Source organism: Dipodomys merriami, unplaced genomic scaffold, assembly GCF_024711535.1.
Source record: "Dipodomys merriami isolate MVZ:Mamm:240054 unplaced genomic scaffold, mDipMer1.0.p SCAF_401, whole genome shotgun sequence".
NCBI classification, from domain to species: domain Eukaryota; kingdom Metazoa; phylum Chordata; class Mammalia; order Rodentia; family Heteromyidae; genus Dipodomys; species Dipodomys merriami.
The window spans coordinates 674,325-687,520 of record NW_027205616.1 but is presented as its reverse complement, the minus strand read 5'-3'; the positions used below and the strand labels follow the sequence as shown (position 1 = coordinate 687,520).

General features: G+C 46.5%; 1 protein-coding gene across 2 annotated transcripts in view; it reads right to left on the bottom strand.

Moving 5' to 3' along the window:
• LOC138806614 (ras-related protein Rab-7a) overlaps positions 1 to 13,196 on the bottom strand; it is a 38,960-nt gene that overhangs the window by 10,380 nt on the left and 15,384 nt on the right. For both annotated transcript variants that reach the window (XM_069992046.1, XM_069992047.1), the window contains 2 exons: positions 4,453 to 4,513; positions 147 to 273 (listed from right to left, as the gene is read on the bottom strand). In XM_069992046.1, the coding sequence (XP_069848147.1) occupies positions 147 to 273; positions 4,453 to 4,505 (180 nt within the window). In that variant the 5' untranslated portion in view covers positions 4,506 to 4,513. The remainder of the gene's footprint in view (positions 1 to 146; positions 274 to 4,452; positions 4,514 to 13,196) is intronic.

Sequence of the window (13,196 nt, the reverse complement as noted above, 5' to 3'; positions counted from 1 at the left end):
AATTCCATCTGTAGGATATCTATATGCCTTACACATGAATGTAACAGTAAAGTTTGAGCAACAAAGAGGAAAAATGCCTAAGTATTTTAAGTTTATTATTAGATAAGCTAACAAGGTGTGGCTAGCACTAGTGTACAATGGCTTACCTGCATGGTAACTAGTCTGTCGTCCACCATCACCTCTTTGGTCAGAAAGTCTGCTCCTATTGTGGCTTTGTACTGGTTACTGAACTTCTTGTTCACATACTGGTTCATGAGTGATGTCTTACCCACACTGAAATTGGAGAAAGCCCACAAGTAAAAAAACCAAACCAAACCAAACCAACAATTAAAACCAACTTTGAAGCTGGGCCCCAGGGCTCATACCTATAATCCTAGCTATTGAGGAGGCTGAGATCTGAGGATGGCCTTCAAAGCCAGCCCAGGCAGAAAGTCTGTGAGACTCTTATCCAATTAACAACCAGAAAACCAGACGTGGTAGAGCGCTAGCCTTGAGCGAAAGAGCTCCAGGTCAGAGCCTAGGCCCTGAGTTCAAGTCCCACAAATGACCAATAAATAACTAAAATAAAATAAATAAAACCACTTGTGACACCTGCAGCTTTAAAAGAAAACCTGAGCAGGGCTCCAGTGGCTCATGCCTGTCATCCTAGCTACTCAGGAGGCTGAGATCTGAGGATCACGGTTCAAAGCCAGCCCAGGCAGGAAAGTCTGTGAAACGCTTATCTCCAATAAACTACTAGAAAACTGGAAGTGGTGCTATGGCTCAAGTGGTAGAGTGCTTGCCTTGAGCTGAAGTGTGCAGGGACAGTGCCTAAGCTCTGAGTTCAAGCCCCAGGACTGATAAAAAAAAGAAAAAGAAAAAGAAAAAAAAACCTGCTCAAAAGTAAACAGGACTCAAAAAACAAAGGACCTCTTCTTACTTTGTCCTATTGTTTTTAGATGACTCTATGTTCTTGACCCCATATATGGAATACACATGTGCTCTTCTGAGGGAAGCCAGGAGGAGGCACAGAACCAGAGCACAACAGAGGGCCATCAGCTGCGCTGGACACGGGTGAAAATGAACGAAGCAACTCAAAGGCAGTGATGGGAGAAGGGAATGAGAGGAAAGAGGGAACAGGTCACATTAAGGACAGAAATGCACATATCCCCCAGTGTGGAAGAAATAGTTGTACTGTCAAAGCTCGTAAAATTCACAAACTTGATAGATCATGATCATGACAATTTGCCTGATGAAGGTTAGAATGTGTGTGTGACTTAGCTAAGAATCACTATCCCACAATATTGTGAAGTTTATGTAATCACTTAATCTCAATAAAGAAATTTTAAAAAAAGAAAGGAAAGGAAAGGAAAAGGCAAAGACAACCTGCTCATCTTGACTGAGAACGAGGAACTTCCCCACAGCAGAGGGCAGCACCACACATTGGGAGCTGTGTACTGTCCTGGGTATGCTTAGGGGAATAGCTCAGTAGCAGTGATGGCCTAGCACTCTCCAGACCCAGGACTCCATCCCTAACACTGCAAAACAAATGTCACACGTGGAATAGCTGTTTACAGTGTTAACAGAGGCAACTCAGAAGAGAGGAGTTATCCTTCTTTTTTTCCCTTTCAAAAATGTCAACATCAGAAGATGCTTACTCCTAAAGGAAGCTCAAGAATAAGAGCTATTCTAAAATGATCGCCACTTTCTCCACTTAGTGGCTGTATTCAGTTTGGTGAAGTAATAACAAGAGGAAGCCACTGGCTTTGAGCAGAAACACGTGCCACACCAGCTGACATGCTGCTTCAAGTTTAAAAACCCAACACAGAGAAAACAAGTTATGTAATCAAATCACAATCTAACTCAAAGCAAGCAAGCTCTTCTGAGCCAGGACCTGCAATCCCAGCAGTCAGGAGGGTGAGGTAGAAGGCTTATAATTTGTTCAAGGCCAGCATGGGTTACCTATCAGGATTTGTTCTTCTTTTTTTTTTTCCTTTGGTATCGGTCATGGGGCTTGAACTCTGGACCTGGGCGCTGTCCCTCAGCTCTTCAGCTCAAGGCTAGCGCTCTACCACTTGAGCCATAGCCCCACTTCCGGTTTTCTGGTTCTAAGTCTCACGGAGTTTCCTGCTCAGGCTGGGTTTGAACCTCAATTCTCAGATCTCAATCTCCTGAGTACCTAGGATTACAGGTGTGAGACACAGGTGCCCAGCTCTTTTGTTTATTAAAAAAAAAAAAAAAAAAAAGAATGGTAAGGAAATGAAGGAAAGGATGGATGCAGGAAGAAAAGAAGGAAGGTAGGAAAGGATGGATTGGAGAACTCTACCAAAGAAATTATTCAGTAACAAAACATCAAGAGGGAGTGTGAGCCAGGCGCCAGTGGCTCACGCCTGTAATCCTAGCTACTCAGGAGGCTGAGATCTGAGGATCGAGATTCAAAGACAGCCCAGGCAGGAAAGTCTATGAGACTTTTTTTTTTTAATTGTGAAAATACCATACAGAGGGGTTACAATTACATGAGCAAGGCAATGAGTACATTTCTTATCAAGCATTGTTGCTCTTGCTTTGTTTCCTCTTCTCATCCGTTCCCATTTCCACACCATCCCACCCCAATAAACCACCAGAAAACTGGAAGTGGCGCTGTGGCAAGCAGTAGAGCGCTTGCCTTGAAGGATAGTGCCCAGGCCCAGAGTTCAAGCCTCACAACCGACCAAAAAAAGAAAAGAAAAAAAGAAAGAGGGGGGCTGGGAAGTTGGCTCAGTGGTAGAGCGCTTGCCTTGCATGCATGAGGCCCTGGGTTCAATTCCTCAGCACCACATAAGCAAAAAGAAAAAAGCCGGGGGGCTGGGGGTTTAGCCCAGCGGAAGGGCACCCACCTGGCGCGCCCAAGGCCCTGGGTTCGGTTCTCAGCCCTGGTTTGAAAAAAAAAAAAAGACATATAAAAAGAAAAAAGCCAGAAGTGGCGCTGTGGCTCAAGTGGTAGGGCACTAGCCTTGAGCTGAAGAGCTGAGGGACAGCGCCCAGGCCCCGAGTTCAGGCCCCACAACCGGACCAAAAAAAAAAAAAAAAGAAAAAAGAAAAAAAGAGGGAGGGAGGGAGGGAGGGAGGGAGGGAAAGGGAGGGGTTGGTAAGATGAGGTTTTGAAGATGGTGATAATTTTTTAAAGATCTTCTTAAGCCAGGTGCCGGTGGCAAGCCTGTCATCCTAGCTACTCAGGAAGCTGAGATCTGAGGATCACGGTTCAAAGCCAGCCTGGGCAGGAAAGACCGTGAGACTCTTATCTCCAATAAACCACTCAGAAAGCCAGAAGTGGCGCTGTGGCTCAAGTGGTAGAGCGCTAGCCTTGAGCTGAAGAGCTGAGGGACAGCGCCCAGGCCCAGAGTTCAAGCCTCAGGACCAAAAAAAAAAAAAAAAAGAGTCTTCTTTATACCACCACTACCAGCACTGAACTTGCGGGGAAACACTCCGTACATAATGGAGCAAGAAGGGCCTGGTGGTTCTTCTTAGGCCAATACAGGGCCCCAAGCAGTCTCTGTCAATCCTGACATTAGCAGGAAAGGGAAATACATACTGAAGTCCTCTCACCTGTCTAAGGATGGACACATGCTGATTTTGTAAAGCTTCCTCAGACAATTTAAATTAACTGAATCAAGCTGGGCACTGGTGGCTCAGGCCTTTAGTCCTAGCTACTAAGGAAGCTGAGATCTGAGGATCACAGCTCAAAGCCAGCCCAGGCAGGGCAGGAAAGTCCATGACACTCTTATCTCCAATAACCTCCACCCCCTCCACCTCCACCCGCTGCGCACCAGAAAACCAGAAGTGGTGCTATGGCTCAAGTGGTAGAGCGCTAGCCTTGAGCACAAAAAGGTTCAGGGACAATGCCCAGGCCCTGAGTTTAAGCTCCAGGACTGGCAAAAAATAAATGGAGAGAGCATTTTTGGAGATAGGGTCTCTGTTGTGCAGCCTTGCCTGTGTCCAAGCAATTTGCCAGCCTCAGCTTCCCAAGTAGATGGGACTATATCTGTATACTTTCATTCTTGGCTTATTTTTAATGTCCGTCTCATGGAAATCAAAGCCACCATGGGCCAAGTGAGACACTAAATCTGGAAAGGCTGCCAGACAATACTGAAGAGCTACTAGTTAATTACTGGTTAATGGCAGATCTAGACTCAGAACCCAGTCCCCTCTCCCGGACTCTTCCACAGGAGAAGGGTAACAAGTGCATGGGAAAGTAGTCAGTATGCCAGAGCCAACAGGATTCCTTAGTCTGGCCAGCTTGGAGGAAAGGAGAGTCATGAAAATAACCATTTGTCAGGTTCCAACAGCCACCCCACACACTGCAAAGAATGCAAATTACACTTCAAAGGAGAACACTCAAGTTTCCACTACATCCCAAACTGAAGGGAAGAGAGGCCCAGAGCAGGACAAGGCTCCAAACCAACCTTACAGCTCAAATTCTTGAGAAACACTTACCCTGAATCTCCCAGGATGATGACCTTCAGCAACACCTTCTTCCTAGAGGTCATCCTTCAGACTATAGGAGGAGAACACAGTGAGCTGAAACATCGGGAAGAAGCACCTTTGCTGTGTCTATGCTAGGCAGCCCCAGAGCAGGTTCCAGAGCCGTCTGAGGGGTCTTCTACTAGAACCCCTAAGACCTGAATAAAGAAGAGGGCCTCTAGCAGGGTGCCAGTGGCTATAATCCCAGCTACTCAGTTGGCTGAGTGAGATCTGAAGATCAAGGTTTGAAACTAGCCCCCCAGGAGGGAAAGTCTGTTAAGACTCTTATCTACAATTAACTACCAAAATGACAGAAGCATAGGTGTGGCTCAAGTGGTAGAGCGCCAGCCTAGAGCTGAAGAGCTGAGGGACAGCGCCCAGGTCTGGAGCTCAGGCCCCACGACCCACAAAGAACAAAAATAACAACAAAAAACTATTTGTTAGGGCTGGGAAGGTGGCTCAGTGGTAGAGTGCTTGCCTTGCAAGCATGAGGTCCTGGGTTCAATTCCTTAGCACCACATAAGCAGAAAAAGCAGGAAGTGGCACTGTGGCTCAAGTGGTAGAGCATTAGTCTTGAGCTGAAGAACTGAAGGACAGTGCCCAGGCTCAGAGTTCAGACCCCACGACTGACAAAAACAAAACAAAAAAACAAAAAATTATTAACAGCTATTTTTGTTTGTGTCAGTTCTGGGGTTTGAACTCAGGGTCTGAGCACTGGACTCTTTTTTGCTCAAGGCTAGTACTCTATCACTTGAGCTACAGAGCTACTACTGGTTTTCTGGTGTTTAATTGGAGCTAAAGAGCCTCACAGACTTTCCTGCCCATGTTGGCTTTGAACCATGATCCTCAGATCTCAGTCTCCTGAGTAGCTAGGATTACAGGCCTGAGCCACCAGTGCCCGGCACAATTATTTTATTATACTTTTTTTGTGTGCACTCTGGCACTGGGGCTTAAACTCAGGGCCTTGTATTGTTTGGCTTTTACACTCATGTCGGGTGTTCTACCATTTGAGCCAAATCTCCACTTCTGGCTTTTTGCTGGCTATTTGTAGGTAAGTCTTTCAGGAACTGGACACTAGTGGCTCACACCTGCAACCTAGCTACTTAGGAGGGTGAGATCTGAGAATTGAGGTTCAAAGCCTGCCAGAGCAGGAAACTCTGGGAGACTTATCTCCAATAAATTGCTCAAAAGAGCCAGAAGTGGCGCTGTGGCTCAAGTAGTAGTGCACTTGCCTTGAACAAAAAGAATCTCAGGGACAGTACCTAAGCCCAGAGTTCAAGCCCCGGGACCAACCTTCCCTCCTCTCCCCCACCCCCACCCCAAAGACTCTTAGATTTGCCTGCCTGGCTGGCTTTAATCCATAATCCTCAGATCTCAGTCTCCTGAGTAGCCAGGATTATGGGTTTCAGCTACCAGTGCCTGGCTGGTTGCTATTAATTTCTGCACCAAACACAGATGACCAGATGACAGAGCAGAGTCCAATAGGAAAGAGGATGAGAGCAGGTTACAGAGAGGCATTTCGATACTGCTGCCAGCTGTCTGTCCGCAGGCAGTAGGGTACTAGACTACAAACCCAAAGCATTAGCTCTGACTGCAGCCTTCCCCTTCCTCACTCCCCAGGTCAGACAAGGAACAAACGGATTTCTTAGATTCAGCCCACACCTGGAAGCAGGTGGTAGCAGGCTGGTTGCAGTTGAGTGGGAGTTCTCGAAAGAGTCCACTCAGCAGAAGGCTCAGAAATCAGGGACACTGGGCCTGCCAAACCACCTGACTTGGTACTCCAGTTCCTCAGGGAGCAACTACCCCAGCCTGACTCTCAGGCTCTCCAGGGAGTCACCAAGCCCAAGGAAAGCCTGGGGTGGCTCATAGGTGTTTACAGCCCTAAACACTGAGATGCAACATCCTAATCAGGGCACAGGATCAGAAGTGTTAACTGCCCTTTTTAGCTCCCAAATAAACAGTGGGAAAGTTAACCAAGGTTAAGTGCTGGTGTAGGGGAAGGGTACAGTTGTAACCCACAGACACTGCTCAGAAAATTGGAACACTGAGTCAAACTATAAACCTTGCATGATTTTTTTTTTTCTTTGGTCGGTCATGGGGCTTGAACTCTGGGCCTGAACGCTGTTCCTCAAGCTCTTCGGCTCAAGGCTAGCACTCTTTGAGCCACAGCGCCACTCCCAGCCTTTTCTGTTTATGAGGTGCTGAGGAATCGAGCCCAGGGCTTCATGCATGTGAGGCAAGCACTCTACCACTGAGCCACCTTCCCAGCCCACTTGCATGACTTTTGCCACTTCATTTTCTTGAGGAATTTCCTTAATTTTTTAATTGTGAAAATACCGAAATTACCGTATAATAGAGGGGTTACATGGGAAAGATTTCTTATCAAGCATTGTTACCTCCTCCTTTGTTTCCCCTTCCCATTTTCCTCCCCCCACCCCCCCAGAATTTCCCTAATTTACACTGTAATTACCACTGTGGCTGTTCATAGGCAGAAACTCCAAATGAGGAAACAAGACAAAAAAATCTGAATAAACAAAGACATTTTAAAGTAAGAAGACTCAAGATAAAGATGTGAATTCTCCATTTAAAAAATAGCAGGGAGAGCCGGGCGCTGGTGGCTCACGCCTGTAATCCTAGCTACTCAGGAGGCTGAGATCTGAGGATCGCGGTTCAAAGCCAGCCCGGGCAGGAGAGACCGTGAGACTCCTATCTCCAATAAACCACCAGAAAACCGGAAGTGGCGCCGTAGCTCAAGTGGTAGAGTGCTCGCCTTGAGCTGAAGAGCTGAGGGACAGCGCCGAGGCCCAGAGTTCAAGACCCACGACCGACAAAAAAAAAAAAAAAAAAAAATAGCAGGGAGGGCTGGGAAGGTGGCTCAGTGGTAGAGCACTTGCCTTGCAAGCCAGAGGCCCTGGGTTCGATTCCTCAGCACCACATAAGCAAAAAGAAAAAAGCCGGAAGTGGCACTGTGGCTCAAGTGGTAGAGTGCTAGCCTTGAGCTGAAGAGCTGAGGGACAGCGCCCAGGCCCAGAGTTCAGGCCCCACAACCAGACCCCCCCCAAAAAAAATAAAAAATAAAAAAAATAAAAAATAGCAGGGAGGGCTGGGAAGGTGGCTCAGTACTAGAGCGCTTGCCTTGCATGTATGAGGCCCTGGATTCCATTCCTCAGGACCACATAAGCAGAAAAAGCCATAAGTGGCACTGTAGATCAAGTGGTAGAGCGCTAGTCTAGAGCTGAAGAGCTGAGGGACAGTGCCCAAGCCCAGAGTTCAGGCCCCATGACCGACCCCCTCCCCCCCAAAAAAAAGCAGGAATGGAGTGGGGTGTTTACTGGGGCTTGAACCCAAGGCCTGGTGCTCTCATTCAGTTTTTTACTGAAGGCTGGCTTCCAACCACATGAGCCATGTGCTTTACTTCAGCCTTCTCCTAGTTGACTGAAGAATCTCTTGGATTTATCTGCCTGGGCTGGCTTTGACTCTCAATCCTGGTACCCAGCTTCTGAGGATTTTTTCCTTGGGGGAGGGAGGGCGAGGGTCGGTCCTGGGGCTTGATCTCTGGGCCTGGGCACTGTCCCTCAGCTCTTCAGATCAAGGCTAGCGCTCTACCACTTAAGCCACAGTGTTACTTCGTTTTCTGGTGGTTTGTTGGAGACAGAGTCTCTTGGACTTTTCTGCCAGGGCTGGCTTTGAACCACAATCATCAGATCTCAGCCTCCTGAGTAGCTAAGATTACAGGTATGAGCTACTGGTGCCCGGCCAATTCTGTATTGTTTTTTTAAATTTTTTTTGTTGGTCGTGGGGCCTGAACTCTGAGCCTGGGCGCTGTCCCTCAGCTCTTCTGGCTCAAGGTTAGTGCTCTACCACTTGAGCCGCAGCGGCCACTTCTGGCTTTTTTTGTTTATGTGGTGCTGAGGCATCGAACCCAGGGCCTCATGCATGCAAGGCAAGCGCTCTACCACTGAGCCACCTTCCCAGCCCCCAATTCTGTATTTTCTTTTTTTTTTTGGGTCCGGTTGTGGGGCCTGAACTCTGGGCCTGGGCGCTGTCCCTCAGCTCTTCAGCTCAAGGCCAGCACTCTACCACTTGAGCTACAGTGCCACTTCTGGTTTTCTGATGGTTTATTGGAGATAGGAGTCTCACGGTCTCTCCTGCCCGGGCTGGCTTTGAACCGTGATCCTCAGATCTCAGCCTCCTGAGTAGCTAGGATTACAGGCGTGAGCCACCAGCACCCGGCCAATTCTGTATTTTTATATAAGGTACTTTCTAAGACTTGTAGGGCTAGTCACTGTGCCACTTTTGTTGGGGGGTAAGGGGTAGGGAGAGGTACTTCTTGTCTTAAAAAAATAATAGAAGGAGGGAATAATAGTTGTATTGTCAAAGCTTATAGAATTCACAAACTTTATAGGCAAGATAATAACAATTTGCCTTGTGAAGGTTAAAATGTTTGTGACTTTAAGTATCACTATCCTACAATACTGTGAAATTTGTGAAATTTATGTAATCACTTAATCTCAATAAAAATTACATTAAAAGCTGGGCGCTGGTGGCTCACGCCTGTAATCCTAGCTACTCAGGAGGCTGAGATCTGAGGATCGCGGTTCAAAGCCAGCCCGGGCAGGAAAGACCGTGAGACTCCTATCTCCAATAAACCACCAGAAAACCGGAAGTGGCGCTGTAGCTCAAGTGGTAGAGCGCTCGCCTTGAGCTGGAGAGCTGAGGGACAGCGCCCAGGCCCAGAGTTCAAGCCCCACGACCGACAAAAAAAAAAAAAAAAAAAAAAAAAAAAAAAAAAATTACATTAAAAATAATAAAGTCAGTTATTTCACCAAATTAAAATCCTCTCTGGCCTATCTCTGATAACCAGTCTTGGGCTAGGAGGTGAACAAGTTTTGCTACTGTAGAATTTGAGGTTATAGAAACATTTAGCATATACCTTCTAAAAAGGAGGTCTAAGGGGGAAAAAAGCAACTAGTTAATTTTTGATAAAAACAGCTCAGGTTAGTTGTCAAAGAATGAGAGAAAGTGGTATTCTACATACAAATTTGGACTTCTGTCTCAAGAGATTAAATCAGAAAGGGTAAAGTTGGAACAAGTAGACCTCAGTGAGTGCCAGCACCAGCTCATTTTACTTACTCCAATGGCTAAAAACATCACTAAGGGTTTGTGAAGCAGCAGCAAAGGATGAGGCCCCTCTTCGCAGGGAAAAAAAAGAAGAGCCAAAGGTGAATAAAAAGCCCCCTCAACAGGGCTTTGGAGCCAGGAGGGAAAGCAGGAAGTGACCACTAACAGGCAGGCAGGGAGGGAGGCAGGCAGGACACGTGGGGAAGCCTGAGAGTTAAGACAGCACAGGAACTCAAAGGGTGGCATGTCTTTTGGGAACAGGATTCAAGAGCAGCCACTCCTACTCCCAGAGGTTAAACTAATCCAAGAAAATCTGGGGGCAAGAAGAACACAACAGACTAGATTAACTTAAAAATAAAAATGGGGGCTGGGGCTGGCTCAGTGGTAGAGCGCTCGCCTTGAGCTGAAGAGCTGGGGGACAGCGCCCAGGCCCAGAGCTCAGGTCCATGACCGACAAAAATAAAATAAAAATGGCTTATGTTTTTTCAGTAACTCAAGCTGGGCACTGGTGGCTTGTGCTGATAATCCTAGCTACCCAGGATGCAGACTTTTTAAAATTGTGGTTTGAAGCCAGCTGGTGAAGATAAATCTAACACTATATCTCCAATAACCAGCAAAAAACCAGAACTGGAGCTGTGGTTCAAGCAGTAGAGTACCAACACTGAGAGTTAAAAAGTGAGAGCCATACGCCTTGAGTTCAAGCCCCAGTACCGGTTTAAAAAGTTTAGTAATTCTGCCATCTGTACTTTTTTTGAGACAGGGTTTCACTATATTGTCCAGGTTGGCCTTGAACTCCAGATCTTTCTAACTCAGCCTCCTAAGGGGCTGAGATTATCGGTATGCACCACTGACATAATGAGTTGGGTACGTGTTTGTAAGTAGCCTTTGTCTGAATCCTGTTACTCTGCTCTCCTAGCCTTGACATGCAGCACCTCCCTTAACTGGCTAAGTGCTAGTTGCCTTTCAGTCAACATAAATGTTTCAGAATAACCCAAAACTCCTAGTCCAGTGCTACCCCTCGGGGTACAAGGGTTTATCTGTGATTCCCTAGTCTCTTCAAGTCAGATCACAGAAAAGAATACCCAGTCCTCTCCACAGAGCCCCAGGCAGCCTCCAACCTTCCTTCTGTCACTGTGGAGGACCTAAGATGCTCAGAGCACTCGGCAGCCTCACCAGGGAGGTCTCCCTCCTCTCTGTTCTCACCACACCATGCAAAGGCCCTGCAAAACCAAAGGCTGCCACTTGCCATCTCAAAAGAAAACTCTATTAGTGAGGGCAAAGGCAAAGTGGACAGCAGTTGCATGCCAAAGCAGCAGGAAGTGTGTGGAGTAATGCCAAAGAAGTAGGTCTGTGTCTCTGAAGACCAAGGGGATTTCTTAGACCAAGAACCCTGAAGAAGAGCACGTGTGAGGGGAACAGGGATGGTCTTAGGCACGGTAAATTTAAATAACTATTGACACACAAATAGGAGTGGCATTTTGTACTCATTTGTTTTATTTGGTTCACATGCGTATCTAATGTGTACCCAGAGGAAGGCAGACATGGTAAAAACACAAGTGTCATGGACTTGAGCAACAGTTCAATTTTCACAGCAGGAAGGAGTGGACTCTGACAAAAGAGGGAGCCTGTCCAGACATGTATGTCTGGGAGCAGAGACCCTGGTATTCTCACCCTGATCAGTGCATCATCTGCAAACTGTGGGAGCCATTGCTTCAAGACAAGGGTCTGCCGGGTCGGGTGGCTCATACCTGTCATCCTAGCTCCTCAGGAGGCTGAGATCTGAGGATCACGGTTCAAAGCCAGCCTGGGCAGGAAAGTCCATGTGATTCTTATCTCCAATTAACCACCAGAAAACCAGAAGTGGCGCTGTGGTTCAAGTGGGAGAGCACTAGCTTGAACTGAAGAGCTGAGGGACAGCGCCCAGGCTCAGAGTTCAAGCCCCATGACCAAGGAGGGGGGGAGGAAGGGGAGGGAGATCTCTTAGATTTGTCTGTCCAGGATGTCTGTTAACTTTTTCACTCAAGGTTGGCACTCTAGCACTCCATTTCCAGTTTTTTGCTGCTTAATTGTAGACAGTCTCACCAACTTTCCTGCTCAGGCTGACTTCAAACCACCAGATCTCAGCCTACTGAGGAGCAAGGATTACAAGCTTGAGCCAAGTGTCTAGATATTCTGAACTTGGGGCCTTGCATTTGCTATACAGGTGCTCTTCTCACCTGAGCTGAGCCCCCAAGGCAGAAGTACTGACAGTCTTGTTCATCAGAAAGTATGCTCTGCTGGTATGATCAGGTTAGGACCAGCTTGCTCCTGCTCCCAGACAGTCATGGTCGACTGGGTAGTTGATTTTAAAATCATAAAGTCAGAGAGGAATCAAACATTTAGTACACTCTTGGGCCATTAGCTCTCATGAAAGATCTATGTTCTGTTTCCCATAGTATTTCTTCTGGGCTGTCTTACTTGTTAGTGAGCACCCTGTTCCTATCTGTCCTGTGGAACAAAGCAACTGTACAGGCAGACTTGGTCTAAGTTATTTCAACAAGTAGAAATTTCTTGACCCAAAATACCAAAGTACTCAGGAGTGTTTAATGACATACTTACTCTTCTACACCCCACTTTTAGAAGACAAATTTAAGTAGTTCTGCCAGTCAACCTGTAATCCTACCAACTCAAGGATTATAGCTGAAAGCCAGCCTGGGGAGGGAAACCCAAGAGGCTCGATTTCCAATGAATCAGCAAAATGCCACACTGCAAAGTATGGCTCAAGTGGGAGAACGCCAGCTGTGAGCAAAAAAGCAGAGTTAGAATGCCAAGAGCATAAGTTTAAGCCTCAGTCCCATACCAATGTGCATATGCCTTCATCTAACTCTGTAGTTTGGGGGTTATAATAAAGAACAAGTAGGCTGGGAAGGTGGCTCAGTGGTAGAGCACTTGTCTTGCATACACGAGGCCCTGGGTTCAATTCCTCAGCACCACATAAGCAGAAAAAGCCGGAAGTGGCGCTGTGGCTCAAGTGGTAGAGCACTAGCCTAGAGCTGAGGGACAGCACCCAGACCCGAATTCAGGTCCCACAACCGACCAAAAAAAAGTAGTAGTAACATGATTTGGTTTAGTATGTTGGTGAGGAAAGATTAAAAGAGAATTAAACATTTTTAAAAAAGAATCCTTTCCAGCTCCTGAAGAGTCGGCAGAAACATGGTTTCCATTTTCCATCACCCAGCCCTTTTAATCTTTACAAAGTCTACCCGAAGCCTAGGAAAAACAAAACTCACCCATCATTTTTACTTCAAAACCACCAGAATTTCCCATCTTGGGTTTTAAATTCATTAGCATAAAGTTACAGCAAATACTCCTTTATTACAGTTCATATGTTACTGTAGAAAAATATAGCTAAGATTTAGCATTTTAACCATTTACAATAGGGGTACAATTCTGTGGAATAAGACACCATTTAAAAAAAATCATTACAACAGACTTTAAATCCCACTTTAAAGTATCAAAATAGGGGATTAAATTTGGTGCCTAGTATAAGGGAGGACAATGTGAAGACTGGGCTCAGAGCTCTCTACATGGGAAGCCCAACATACTTTTTTTCATGT